Raw genomic sequence first — 13,031 nt, 5'->3', positions numbered from 1 at the left:
CAAATGCCAGACATGAAGGTTTGTTACTGGAAGGTCAATAATAAAAATACCACTCATGGGGCTGTTTTCATGGCTTTTTTTTTTCCAGTGCAGTCAAACATTGTGGAAAATTTCATTTCTGTGCTTTTAATATCATTTGGAAATGGAGCTTCTGGTACAAATTTGAAGTTAATTGTGGAGAAAGATAAGTTTGGGGCTAGAGACAAGTTGTGGTGCATACATCAGGCAGGAAAATAAGTTTCTGTTTGACAACAAAATTCAGTGTTATGAAATGCTGAGACAAAACTAAGACAAAAATCCACACAGATATTTAATCTTGAAATGCTAAACAAGTCTCTAAAGGCGTCATCAAATCTAGCTATTAGTTAGCAGAATGTAACTTATTCAAAATCACTGTGTGTCCCCCAAGTCCCTTGTCACTTACCACATCCACTCTTTACCTAAAGCTAGCAAAAACTGTAATACTCCAGTACCACACCGAAGTCTCTAATCTAGGTATACAAATTTTTAATCATCATTGTCATTTTCACTGCATATAGAATGATAGCTAGCTACTTCTTAGGTCAGTTCAGTGTAAGAGCAGGAAAGTGACGTGTTCTCATACTTGCATAACCACGTGCTTTGGAAACAGGCTCCTCCTGTTAACTTACAGCTTGCAAAGTTCTGGTTGCAACACTGTTCCTCACCAATGCTGTTCACCTTGAAGTGTCATCATAATAAACAAGCATCTCCTCTGGTTTGTTTCCTAACCAGGAATTCATTGCTGAATCATTTCAACTTCCTCTCACCACAGTCTGCTGATTTTGCCATGTAATTACCGATTACAGTGAGACACTTGGAGTTACCTTACCCACCTATTTTGCATTGCTTGGTGCCTTGTTTGGAACCACAGATCTGCCTTCAGCCTCAGTGAGTGTATTTCAGCTTCCCCTTTTTCTGGCACCTAAATAGAATATTCAACAGTTAATTGTGTATGAAAGCACATCCTTTCCATACAACTATTCACACTGACAACCTGGAATTTTCCACCATATTTGTTGGTGTAAATTACATCAAATTATGTGAACTATAATTTCATTTCAGCTTAACTGAAAAATACCCCGTGAATCCCCATGAAGTCTAATCTGAATTGTGTGGATCAGAGCACGCTGTGACTTCTTTCAAATAATTTCGCTCTATGACTTGCTGATAAAAAAGAATTTCAGTATCGCTTATGCAGAATTCAAAGTACTGCAAATAAAGTAGTGGTCTCTTTATTGCCTTTTTACGTAAACAGGGTGGAAGATGTCAAGGTGATCGAGACAAGCAGATAACACCACAGGAAAAGCACATTCTTAAGGACCTAGGTAGGAGTGTGGTTTTCTATTCAAACTTGGGGAAAAGACAGTGATGCTTCAGTGGTGCAGAACTGTGGTTTTAAAGTTGGATAAGGCATGTATGGAAAACTGAGGACCCACAAGAAACAATGATGATCGTGGGGTTTCACTGTTTTAGGGAGACACGTTTATGATCAGCTTGTCCCTTTTTGCTCCCATCCCGGCAAGTCGGTGAACAGTAATTTATGATGTAGAGTAAGAAGTTTTTAACTTTGTAACTGCTACGAAGTAGCAGCAGGGGGAGGAGAGATCCCTTGCTATCCAAGCCCTTGGCCAGGTGGTTCTCCAAGCGGGATGGAACCTGCAGTGCCTTTCCGATGGCCGGGCCGGCCAGGCGCGGGAGGGCCGCCAATGTGGCAGCAGCAGCGGGATGTGTCGACCTGGTAGCGGCAGCTGCCGCCCGATAGATGCCCTCGACAAGGCTTGGTACCCTCTGCCGCAGAGCCGGGCGGCCCCGCCGGCATCCGGCATCCCGCACCCGCCCAGCCAGGAAGCGCCGCCTCCGCCTGCCCCTGCCCCTGCCCCTGCCCCTGCCCCTGCCCCTGCCCCTGCCCCTGCCCCTGCCCCTGCCCCAGCCTCGGCCCCAGCCCCGCACCCCGCACCCCGCACCTCCTCGGGCCGCCCCCGCCCCCGCACGGAGCCCAACCTTCGGGGCGGGCCGGGCCGGGCCGGGCAGGGTAGTACCATCCGTGGGCCGCGGCGGGCGGGCAGTGCGGGCAGGCAGGAGCCGGCGGTGAGCGCGGGGGCCCGGCGGGAGTGTGGGGCGGGCGGAGCGAGGGGCTCTCAGCCCCGCTGGGGCAGGGCCGGGGCTAGTGGGGAAGGGGCGAGGGGGCCAAAGCCGCGGGGAGATTGGAGCCTCCCCACTTGGACGCAGCCCGGCGGCGGGACGGGCCCGGCGGGTCGGTGACGGGCGCTCCTTCTGCTGAGCCTCGCTCTTCCCGCCCCAAACACCGTAAAGTGGTACGGTCTAATGTAGGGTGAAAATCAAGGCTCCTAATTGCTAGGCTTTTGCCTGTGACTGGCAATTAGCTCACAAATGGGAATACGTGGTGTGATTTTGGCCGTACGGCACTGGAAAATACACACAGTGTGGGAACATTCCGATTGCCTGCCTCCCGAAACAGGTAACGTTTCCTGCTAAGGAGGACACCTTCCTTCTTAAGGTTGACACCACACCAGTGTGTTCAGTACTTTTTTGTTCAGCTAACATCACCTTGTTGTGAAAACAAAGTGCTCTGTAGCTATTGACTCAACATACCTGTTTAAAATGTGAGTAAATCTTTTCAAAAAAGGAGACGGAAGCTGAGGACTCCAGGACGACAGAGAAGGTCCATAGAATCTAGCAGAAGATATTTGCTTTAATTCTACTAGTAAGGATCCGGTATATTTCACAAAGCAAATCTTTAATAATGTATTTTGTATTTGCACAAAAGAACAAGGCAAAAGAAATGACTGTTTGAAGGTCAACCTCTTTTTTTAGTCAATATCTCAGTGTCGTAATGTATTTTATTTCTGGATTTGAATTACAGAAGAGTGGTGCTTGTACCTGAGAAATCATGTTCAACTTCAGATGCATCCAGAAGTTACTGCAGTACCTGAAATTTTTCATTTATTTACTTATTGAGAATCTCATCTGTGTATTTCCTCTATGCAAAAAATCTTTTGCTGGTGAAATAGTTCTTATTACTGGTTCCGCAAATGGGATTGGAAGGCAGATTGCCTTAAAATTTGCTCCTTTAGGAGTGACTTTGATTCTCTGGGACATCGATGACAAAGGTAACAAAGAAACATGCAGATTAGCCCAAGAAAAAGGAGCTAACCGGGTGTTTGTCTATCATTGTGACTGCAGCAATAGAGAGGATGTCTATGAAAAGGCAGACAAGGTAAGATTTGGCGTCTTCTGATTTTTCTTGCTTCTTTTTAATAGTATATGCTACGAATTATTTTTCTTTTTCCTTTTCTTTTTTCTTTTTAGAAACTGTTACTGTTCACTAAAGATAAGAAATCATGTAGGGAAATGACTTTGTCTTTTCAACAAGTCACTTCTGGATAGACCTTAAACTATGTTCTCAATAAAGTAACTGGATTTAAGAGGTTCTGTTGAGATTTATCCATTTTTAGTCTTCATTGTGAGACAGTAACTTCTTTTATATTACGAGTATGGTAAAACATGCGGCAGAGGTTATCTCCATATATTTGTTTAGGCTTTGAAATTTCTTCAAGATATCAAGAAATAATTAAAAAAAAAAAAAGAAAAGAAAAAATCAGTATATGTTGTAAGAGAAGAGTTCTTTCCTTTGCCCATTTGTATAGAAAACTGTAGTTCTTTGAGGGTATAATGTTTTCAGAAACGTCATCAGGGTGTCCAGTCAAAATGATGATTCAGTTTCACTTTATTTTTTGGTCAATATAGCTGGGAAGTAAGGTAGAAAAGAGCTCCATTTTAAATTAAACTCTTTTGCTGGGCTGACCTACATTCTTTAAACTATTATCTTTTTTATTTTTATTATTGTCAGAGTCTAGAAATTGGACATTCACATTGTTACTTTTTATTTGTCCTTAAACTGCCTGAAAATATTTCCCAGTATAGCCTCACTTATAATCCAGTTAGCCACTCTGCCATTTTATCCAAGGATAAATTCTTCTTCTGTAATATAAGAACATACACTGTTCAGTGTCTGAAAGCATATATCAGAGAAATTAGCTAAAATATTTCAGGACATGTGAATGTTGATAGATTGTTTCAGAATAACCTTGAAATGTAACATTAATTTTCTATGAAAATTTGGGGGAGAAGCTCTTTGTTTTGTGATTGTTGCTTTTAATTTTAACCAAAACAAATTAATTCCTTCTGAGCATGGCTATGAAAGTTTGAAACATTTTTTTTCCCTCAAGAAATGTTCCCAATGCAAAGTACCTCTAAAAGGTAAGTTGGATTCAGGATCTGCAAGTATCTGAAACTGCAATTCTCACATTTGCAGTCAACAAGGTGTTATTTTACCCACCCTTGTTAGCACCATTAGGGACACAGACACTGTGCTGACTGTGCACAGAAAAAATTCCGCTTAGGGCCATTCGTCCTAAATGTTAAGAACCACAGGTGGTACCATAGTATTACTTGGGCAGTGGTGTATTTATTGTACTGTAATAGCATGTCAGCACAGATGAGCAAGTTGTTGAGTGGTCTGTCCTGTGCTGACACAATATGCAGTGTTCAAGGAGGATTATCTTTGCCAATGACTTAGTACAGATGATGTGATCCTGACACCTGTGTCATTGATAATGACTGCAGCAATTTTGGAAGTAGCAATCACAGTAATTTCAGCAATCTTCATATCTGTTATCACTTCCAAGCAAGATGAAAACTTTGTCTGAGCAATTTGTGGTCAGTACTTCATATATGACATTTGATCTTTATTTGAAATGATGCTATAAAAAAACCCAGTTCTTCTCAAATCTTATTTTTTGCAAGTAAAAATAAAAACTTACCTTAGAATTTGCCAAGATCAAATCTCTTTAAAAGATAACATTTTAAATTGGCATTAAAGCCCAGTTCCCATAAAGGCTATTTGCTTCTTGCAAAGACATTCACCAAAAGGTGTAATTTGGGCTTATGCAGTTAATTTCTTTGTTGGACTTCAATGTCCATGCTGAACATTTTTAAATTATTTGTTTGCTCTTAGTTTAACACAGTCTCAAAAGGTTTGTTCTGTGCCTTCCAGTAATTTTCAATCTCCAAACACATTAACCAAATGAGCCACAGGGCTCCAGCCTGCAGAATTTGCTGTGCCCATATCAGCAAACACTATGCTGCAGGGCACAGACTGACCTACCAATAGAAGTTTGAAGAGCTGTTTAAAATTCAGAAATTGCTGTTAAGGTGTTAAATTATTGTTAACAATATCAACATCTTCATAGATATTGAACTGTCATGATGAAGCCAGAAATTTTCTTAGTTCAAGAGTCTTTCATCTAGAGGCCTCTTCTACTCTTGGAAATACCTGAAACTTTTTGATTGGTAATATGAGAAGTCTTGAGCTTGGACCCAGAAGATAAAGCAATACCAAAAAAGTTAAATTAATTGTTTTTATTTGATATACTCACTGCAGAAAAACCTAGGTATTTTCTGATAATGAAAGCTTTCTTTCTGGGAAGCAAATCAAACAACCAAAGTCCCTAAAGAAGAGGTTTTTAAAATAAACTGGTGAAGTGAACAGCAACTAATTTTCAGGATCAGGTAGTGTCCACCCGGGAATTTTGAAGGAAATTAGATATGGATCTGATGGGCTGGAAATGTGTGGGGGGGTGTTTTGCTATAACAGGTTATCAGAAACAAAGACTAGCAAACATTCCAGTTCTAAAGTGCACTTGAGAGGCCACAAACTATGATCTTGTCTTAGAGAAAATTGGTAGAAATCATAATAAAAAGAGGAATTAATAGACACCTGACAAAATATGTAATGTAGAATAATCAGCCTGACTTTTTGCAAATGGGAGCCAAGCTTCACATGTATTCTGTCGCAGTGAGTAAACAGGTCAAATGAAGCCAGGTTAAATAAAATACTGACACTGGTGAAGCTATGTTGTCAAGTGAAGAAAAAGAGGATCATCATATGGACTGACACAGCAGTTAAAAGATATGAGTGGGAAGAAAGCACAGATACATCCCACGAAGGAAGAATTGAGTATTCCTGCCATACTCAGTAGTGTCTAGATTTGCATTCGTTTGTGCAGGTGGAATGGTGCTAATATCTGGTTTTCTATGACAAGCATTAAACCTGACACAGTTGAAGGAGTATCAAGCAAGTCTTCACTGAATGCTAAGGTTCCCTGAGAGAGCCAAAGGAAGGTCAGATGTTGGGGTATCAGATTGAAGTACCTGTTTCCAAATTGCCAGACAGCAGCATGTATGGGATTTTTATGTTTTTGTATTCATACTATAATTTTTGAGACACTGGATAACCACTCACCTCTAGCACAGGAATCTCTGCAGTGAGACTGATTCTTAATACTATGAATAAATCTTGGCCACCTGCTTTGATATAAATCCAAATCTTGGGACAAAATCTTTTTATAATAAACCAAAATCTTTTTATAATAAATTGAGCTAACAGTGATTTTGACCCTCTTTCCAAGTGAGGTTATCTATCTATTTCATGGTATATCCTTTTTACTCAGAGGATTGGTATCCCCAGGAATCTGTGCTGAATTCTTTACAATTCAGGAGAAATTATATAGAAAAGAGGTTAAACAGGCTTGTCTGAGGAATGCAGTCTCTCACAACACGAAAAATATGGGACAAGAAATGTCCCAATTGCAGCTAAAGCACACCCACGGTGCACACTAAAGCTTTGTAACTTATTACCTTATATTCCTGTGGAAGCCAAAAGTATTCTGGAGTTCAGGGAGCTATTAGACAAATTCAGGGAGCGAGATGGGGTGGAGAATCACTGGGATATATTAAACTCAAAGATTCTGATACCTTATATCTCTCGGGAAGCTCTGAAGTTGCAGCATGTGAAAAGTTAAGTACACTGGAGACCTTAGAGCCCTCGTCCTTTTTTTATTGCTTTTCACCATGAGACAAGGGCTAGGAGGCTCAGATGGACCTTTGATCTGAAGCAATATAACAGTTCTAAAGTACTTCTGTTTTCAGTAGATATATCAATTACTGCAAATATCACTAAACATTTTCATAAATGAAGCACAAGAGGCAAGGATACCTTCTAAAACTTTATGCGTTTTTTTTCAGGTTAAAAAAGAAGTTGGGGATGTTACTATTCTAATCAATAATGCTGGCATACTGATTGGGAAGAAGTTCTGTGACCTTTCAGATGCAGATTTTGAAAAGACCTTCAAAACCAACTTCTTCTCTCAAGTCTGGGTAAAGTTTTGTGGTTTGTTATTTTTTTTTTCTGTGTGACCAAAAGGTAGAGTCAAGTGTTTTGGTGTGAAAATCACCATGGTGGTGTCTACCTCAAAACCCCAATTTGGAATAGGGATGTGAAGGGCCTCAACTGGGGGAGAATATGTTTTCATAATCATCCTGTAATTGGAAACACACCAAATTGACAGTCTCCCCATTATGTTTCAGTAGTATTAACACAAACCTCCCTGAGTACTCTGGTAAATCAAAAGTTTGTGCAACTGTACCATGAAATGTGCTCTACCTGTAACAGCTGTGGTTGAAGTTAGTGCTGACATGATGGCATGTGTCTTCCCTGTTTGCTGGCATTAGAAGTCTTTGTCTAAGGGACTTGTAGCATTCAGGGAGACACAACCACGACTTAGTGGTGGATTTGCAGTGTTAGGTTTACAGTTGGACTCAGTTCTTTTCCAACCTAAATCATTCTATTCCAATCATTTTTTGCTGCACATGTTGGTGTCAGTCTTCAGGCTGTGCTTTCATTCCTAATCACCACCTGACTAAAGTACATAGAAAAGTAGTGTGGATAGTAAGTATTATCTTTATTTTATTACCTCTGAAGGAATTTGTTATTTGGGCTCTCATTTGACCTTTAGGAGCTTTTGTTGTGAGGGAGTGTTACTCTTGCCCCCTCTTGCATTTTTTGTTTATATGCCTGAGTGAACAGCTTGCATCAGGGAACAATACAGCATTGCAACTCCCTTGTTAAAAGGCGATTCTCCGTGGAAAATCCTTGCAGGTAGGAGTTCTCTAAGCATTCCTCAGCCACACTGCATCATTCTTCCAAATACTTGAGGCAAATAGACTGAGAGAGATGTTCCCCCTGACAGGTCTGAAGAAACACCGGGCAGGAGGATAGTGATATACTAGGTACTCACATTTGGAGTCAAATAGGACATCTCAGCTATTGAAAAAAAATTGTTATTGTTTGTCTCTTTTTTTTATCTAACCCTTCATAAAACACTAGCGTTCTCCTTAGTTAGTGTCACCCACAGTGGTGTCTGGGATGCTGGAGCTGTCTGGAAGTTCAGTTTGTAAAGAAAAAGGACCTACAGGCAGCTGAACTTCCCTTGATGTGTTGACTTCTAGCTCCCTCTTGTGTACCAAACCTTTGGCAATAATCTCAAATAGACTCAAATCGTGAGGAACCAGGAGGCAGAGAAAATAGAAACTTTGCTGCTTTTAATAAGACAGTTTTAATGCTGTTAGATCATCAAATAGAGGGCAGTCACTCAAGGAAATGTTGTCTATCATTTAAAAATTGTTACAGAGATAAAAGGTCAGTTGGGCTTCTTGTATAATGAAGCCTCAGAAAGCCTAATTTTGAAATGCAACTTTTTTGACGTGTCTATTTATAAAGGGGTTTTTTTAATTATATGTTTATTCTCTTAGACTTGCAAGGCTTTTCTTCCAGCCATGGTGGCCTGTAACCGTGGGCACCTGGTTAGCACAGCCAGTGCAAGCGGATTGCTGGGACTCTACAGAGCGACAGGTTAGTATTGTCAACTGCCATTACAAATTAGATCTACAAAAAAATGACTTTTCTCTGAGACCTAATAAATGCCTGGCTTAAGCAACCTATACTGATGAGAACCTGTGGATGCCAAAGGTGATGTGTGACAGTGTCACGTTACCCAAGTGGCACCGGGAGCTTGCTGCAGGTTTTACTGTCTGATTACAAGCTGTCTTATCTCGGCAGAATAAGGACAATACAGCTTGTATGCGTGCAGTGGGAAGAAGCTCTGCACACAGGTAGTCTAACTCTTTCTCACGCCAGGTTTTCTTTGAGTCCTGAGACATGGATTATATCTGGAACTGTATATTTAGCTAGAAAATGATTTTCAGGTCCAGAAGGCATTTTGGCAGAATTTTCAATAAAATTAATTTGAATAAAGTTTTAAGCTATTTAAAAGCTCAATATTTAAAGCTGTTTCCCTCAGGAGAGCAGTCTGCTCTAGTCCTGCCTATTCCATCAGTCTGGGTCTGCTGCCCAGTCTTTCCTCAAGCCTGTCTTACATGTTGATTTGTATCGCTGAGGACACTCTTTAAGAATCTGAACTTCGGTGTAATAAGTGTCTCTTGTTTCTTCTTCTGACTGATGGTGTTACTGTAGTGTTCATTTGGCACCTGTTATCATTGGGTCGTGTTTGGTATTGACAATATAGTTTACATTCAGCTTTCATCATATAACTGTAAGACTTAAAGGAGTGGATCTGAGCATCTGTGTTTTAACCTTTTACACCTTAGCTATTTCTTTTTAGGCTGTGTGGTTCCATCATTTACTGGGGGTGAATTTCTGAAGAATAGCAAACTATCTGTAATGCCAGTCTTTGAAGTCACTCTTTTAGCAAAATTGGATTTCACTGTATCTAACAACTATTTACACAAAGATTTGAAAAAACCTTAGGAAACCACATGTAAATCACTACATTAGTTTCTTTCAGTTTTAAAATTGTAGAATAATTTGGTTGGAAGCAATCTCCGAAGGTCATTTGGTCCACATATCCAAATAAAAACAGGCCCAGCTTAGATCAGGTTTCACAGGGTTGTGTGAGGGCAAGTTTTGATTATCGCCAAGGATGGAGTTTCGTACATTCATCAAAAATAAAATTCTGACTAGATTCCATCTTCCTGGGAAAACAAAACAAAAAGTTGCAGGGTAAATCAGAAGTAATAGGCTAAAGCAGCATTTATAAGTAGGGTATTTATATTTTACCACTAGAAACAGTTCTTTCTGAAATGTAACCTGTGATATTGAAGGGTGAAGACATTCTAACTGAAAGAATGTCTGTTTCGTATATGAGTATCTGGAAATGCACATAAAAGGTTGAATAAGTTCATCTTCCTATATCACTCTATAGTGCACTGAAAAAAACTGCTCTGGAAAGTATTAATCTTATCCTTAGACAATTGTGCATCAACCACAGGAAGAGTCATTAACCTTCAGTTAGCATCACCAATATGCTTAAAATACTAACTAGAAGGCTGCTAATTATAGAACTAAATAATATAATGGATTAAATATTATTACAAAGAGTTAAATTTTGTATATAACATTTATTGTGGCGCTTTGGAGATTTTGAATATTTCTTCTTTATTCATTTTTCAGATTATGCTGCAAGCAAGTATGCAATCATTGGAATGATGGAAGGCATTAGTTCAGAACTGTATCATGCAGGAAAACATGGCATTAAAACCACAATCATTTGCCCTTATTTTGTTAACACTAAATTAAGTAAAGGTTTCCAAAGCGCGTAAGTAAAACAGATTGTGTCCTATTTCGTATGTAAAAAATAATCACTACTCACAAGATATACCATATTCAGTCTCTAGCTGGTTGATTTGATTTTCAATTCAGTGGTTTTGCCCTATTGGCACATAAAACTATGTCTTTTGATCTAAAGAAATGCAAGTCTTGCATACAGTTAATAACTGACGTGCAACAGGGACTGTAATAACCTCACAGTCAAGGAATGGTTTGGCATGCACAGCAGTATTTAAGGGTTAAAGGGAGCCTTATTCATCAGCAGAAAGGACACTGCTGGTGTTCTCTACCGCAAGTAATATCTGGTGGGAGACTATGGGTGCAGTAATTGGAGATGCTGCAAGCACTGAATTAACTGTTGTAGTAGCACGGTAGCAGTGATGTTGGTTTTTCAGTGCTCTGCTCCTGCTTCCACCATTCATCATCCTGCAGGGGCATATGTTATGCAGAGCACAGCCTTTCTCCTGGCTGGAGACAGACCTGGTTCTGATCCACTTAGCTGTCACCTCAGCATCCACAGTAGAGAAAGAGGAGGTGTGCAGAAGGCAGAACTTTATGCAGAGAAGAGAATATAGTATGGCTAAGCTTGGAAGTTTTCAAACGCTGCAATCATTGTGGGCATTAACTTCATTATGCTCTGCTTGCTCTAAAGCCATTAAGATTCAAAACATCACCAAAGTGTTTTCAATTTATTCTGATGATAGTAGGAACAAAGAGATTTGGAGATTCCTTTTCAAGGCTATTTGAGGGGAAAGTTAGTTAGTTAGTTAATTTCATATGTGTTAGAATACATCTCAAAAGCAAAGTTTTATAATTCCATAACAATTTTTTCTTGTTTTACAGAAAACCTCTTTTGCTTCCTGTTTACGATCCAGAGTATGTAGCCAGCAAGATCTTGAATGCAATTAAAAAGGAAAAGTTTTATCTAATCATGCCTCCAACTTTACGCTTATTGGGTTTGAAAACGTAAGCATGTGATTTGTCTTCTAGCATTGCCTTCTTTCCTTTGCCATATGCCCGTAAAATCAGCAGAAATGTTTAGTAAAAGCAATCCTTTAGTTAATATTCCTGCAGTCAATCCAGTTATAGGTACCCAACTTTGAAGAAACAGTGGTTTTAATTTTTTAATAGTGTAGGTGAATAGCATTCCTCTGGCCCCTTCTGTCTCTAATATATGTCTTAAGCTACAGTTGAATATAGAAATTTCAAGAATTTTCATGATATGGTACACTGGGAGTAATGCCTGGGCTAGAACTGTCTGCTTCCAGTCACTGCCTCCACTGCTGGCTGGGCCTTTGCAAAATGGCTTGGCCTGTCATTCATTTCCCCCACTTATAACATGGGGGAAACACCAAATGTGTTATTGCCAGACATTAGAATTACTGAGCAAATATAATGAATTTACGATTTCTTTATTTATAGAGTACATTTTTCTAAAAAAACCAAACCTAACTCCGTGTTTGTCTCATCAGTTTCGTTCCTAGAAAATCAATACTATGCTTCGAATCATGCATCAAGTTCCCTGAGAGCATGGATAAAGCCTTTGGTCAGAAGGAAAAGGATTGAAACAAAAATATTCTGAAGACTGCAAGTGCCATCAAATTGAATATTTTCAGTAAAAAATAAGTTTAATTCATGTTTATTCTTTGACAGACAATTTACTTCTTGTATGATATTTGACATTGGTCTACATGCAATTTAATTCTTCATAACTGTCTTTTATGTCTTTATATTTGGTAATTTTCCGAGTAACCTTTGAAAAATCACTGAAATTTAAAATTAAATAGGTATTATGTTAAGTGACTAAGCAACAACTTGGCATGGACTGTATTGTCTGGATCCTTTTCCCCCCATGGTATGGGGCAGCCCAGTTCTAGTTCCATTTCCATCTGAGGAACCATTTCCTACGGCTTGAGGTGGATAGGGAAAGGGAACTCCAGCACCAGGGGTTTCTTCAGGTCCTGAGCCTGGAGGGCAGAGGTGCTCTCCCCTCCTTCCACCCACATGGTCTCATGGCAGGCACAGAGACAGCACACCGGTGCGGAGAGGAGGTAAGAGAGGGTTTATTGTTGGGGGGTTACATTTATAGGGTTAGAAGGACTCACAGAGTAACCAATTAGAAGTCTCGAGTGGCTTACAGGAACACCCAATCACAGGAAGGGGTTAACAAGGTCCAATGAGAACACCTTAGGACATCTTCCCAGGACATTCCTGCATGGGACAACACTTGTCATGGGGGGTCTTGGGAAGAAGAAAGCATGAGTTAGCAAAGAGACTACAAAGAGCCATTTTGAAACATGTTTAAACCACAGTTTTCTCATATACTGTAGATTTACTGCCACAGTATTGTCTTCAGACTGAAATTTCAATGACATAGCCTGAAATCACTGATTTTTAGTCACAACCCAATCTCTCATTTCATGATGGCATGCTGCTTTTATCTGAGGTCTCAATAAAAGTCAGT

General features: G+C 39.8%; 1 protein-coding gene across 1 annotated transcript; it reads left to right on the top strand.

Annotated features, from left to right (window-relative positions):
• Positions 1-2,070: 2,070 nt before the first annotated feature.
• LOC127463135 (epidermal retinol dehydrogenase 2-like) lies at positions 2,071-12,397 on the top strand. The gene is made up of 7 exons (XM_051772217.1): positions 2,071-2,109; positions 2,906-3,259; positions 7,129-7,260; positions 8,695-8,794; positions 10,412-10,556; positions 11,411-11,533; positions 12,040-12,397. Exons 2-7 carry the CDS (start codon positions 2,933-2,935, stop codon positions 12,131-12,133), a joined length of 921 nt encoding a protein of 306 aa, XP_051628177.1. The 5' UTR covers positions 2,071-2,109; positions 2,906-2,932; the 3' UTR covers positions 12,134-12,397.
• Positions 12,398-13,031: the final 634 nt, after the last annotated feature.

The sequence above is a fragment of the Manacus candei genome, unplaced genomic scaffold (assembly GCF_025592945.1).
Source record: "Manacus candei isolate 608988 ecotype Guabito, Panama unplaced genomic scaffold, ASM2559294v1 h1tg000008l, whole genome shotgun sequence".
NCBI classification, from domain to species: domain Eukaryota; kingdom Metazoa; phylum Chordata; class Aves; order Passeriformes; family Pipridae; genus Manacus; species Manacus candei.
Note: the sequence above shows the minus strand (reverse complement) of the source record. Positions and strands in the feature narration are given on the sequence as shown.

Excerpts from the sequence above, each read along its gene's own strand:
- LOC127463135 (XM_051772217.1), top strand. The coding sequence starts at position 2,933 with ATGTTCAACTTCAGATGCATCCAGAAGTTACTGCAGTACCTGAAATTT. Across the intron at positions 3,260-7,128 it reads TCTATGAAAAGGCAGACAAG|GTTAAAAAAGAAGTTGGGGA; the intron begins GTAAGATTTGGC and ends GTTTTTTTTCAG. Across the intron at positions 8,795-10,411 it reads GGGACTCTACAGAGCGACAG|ATTATGCTGCAAGCAAGTAT; the intron begins GTTAGTATTGTC and ends TTCATTTTTCAG.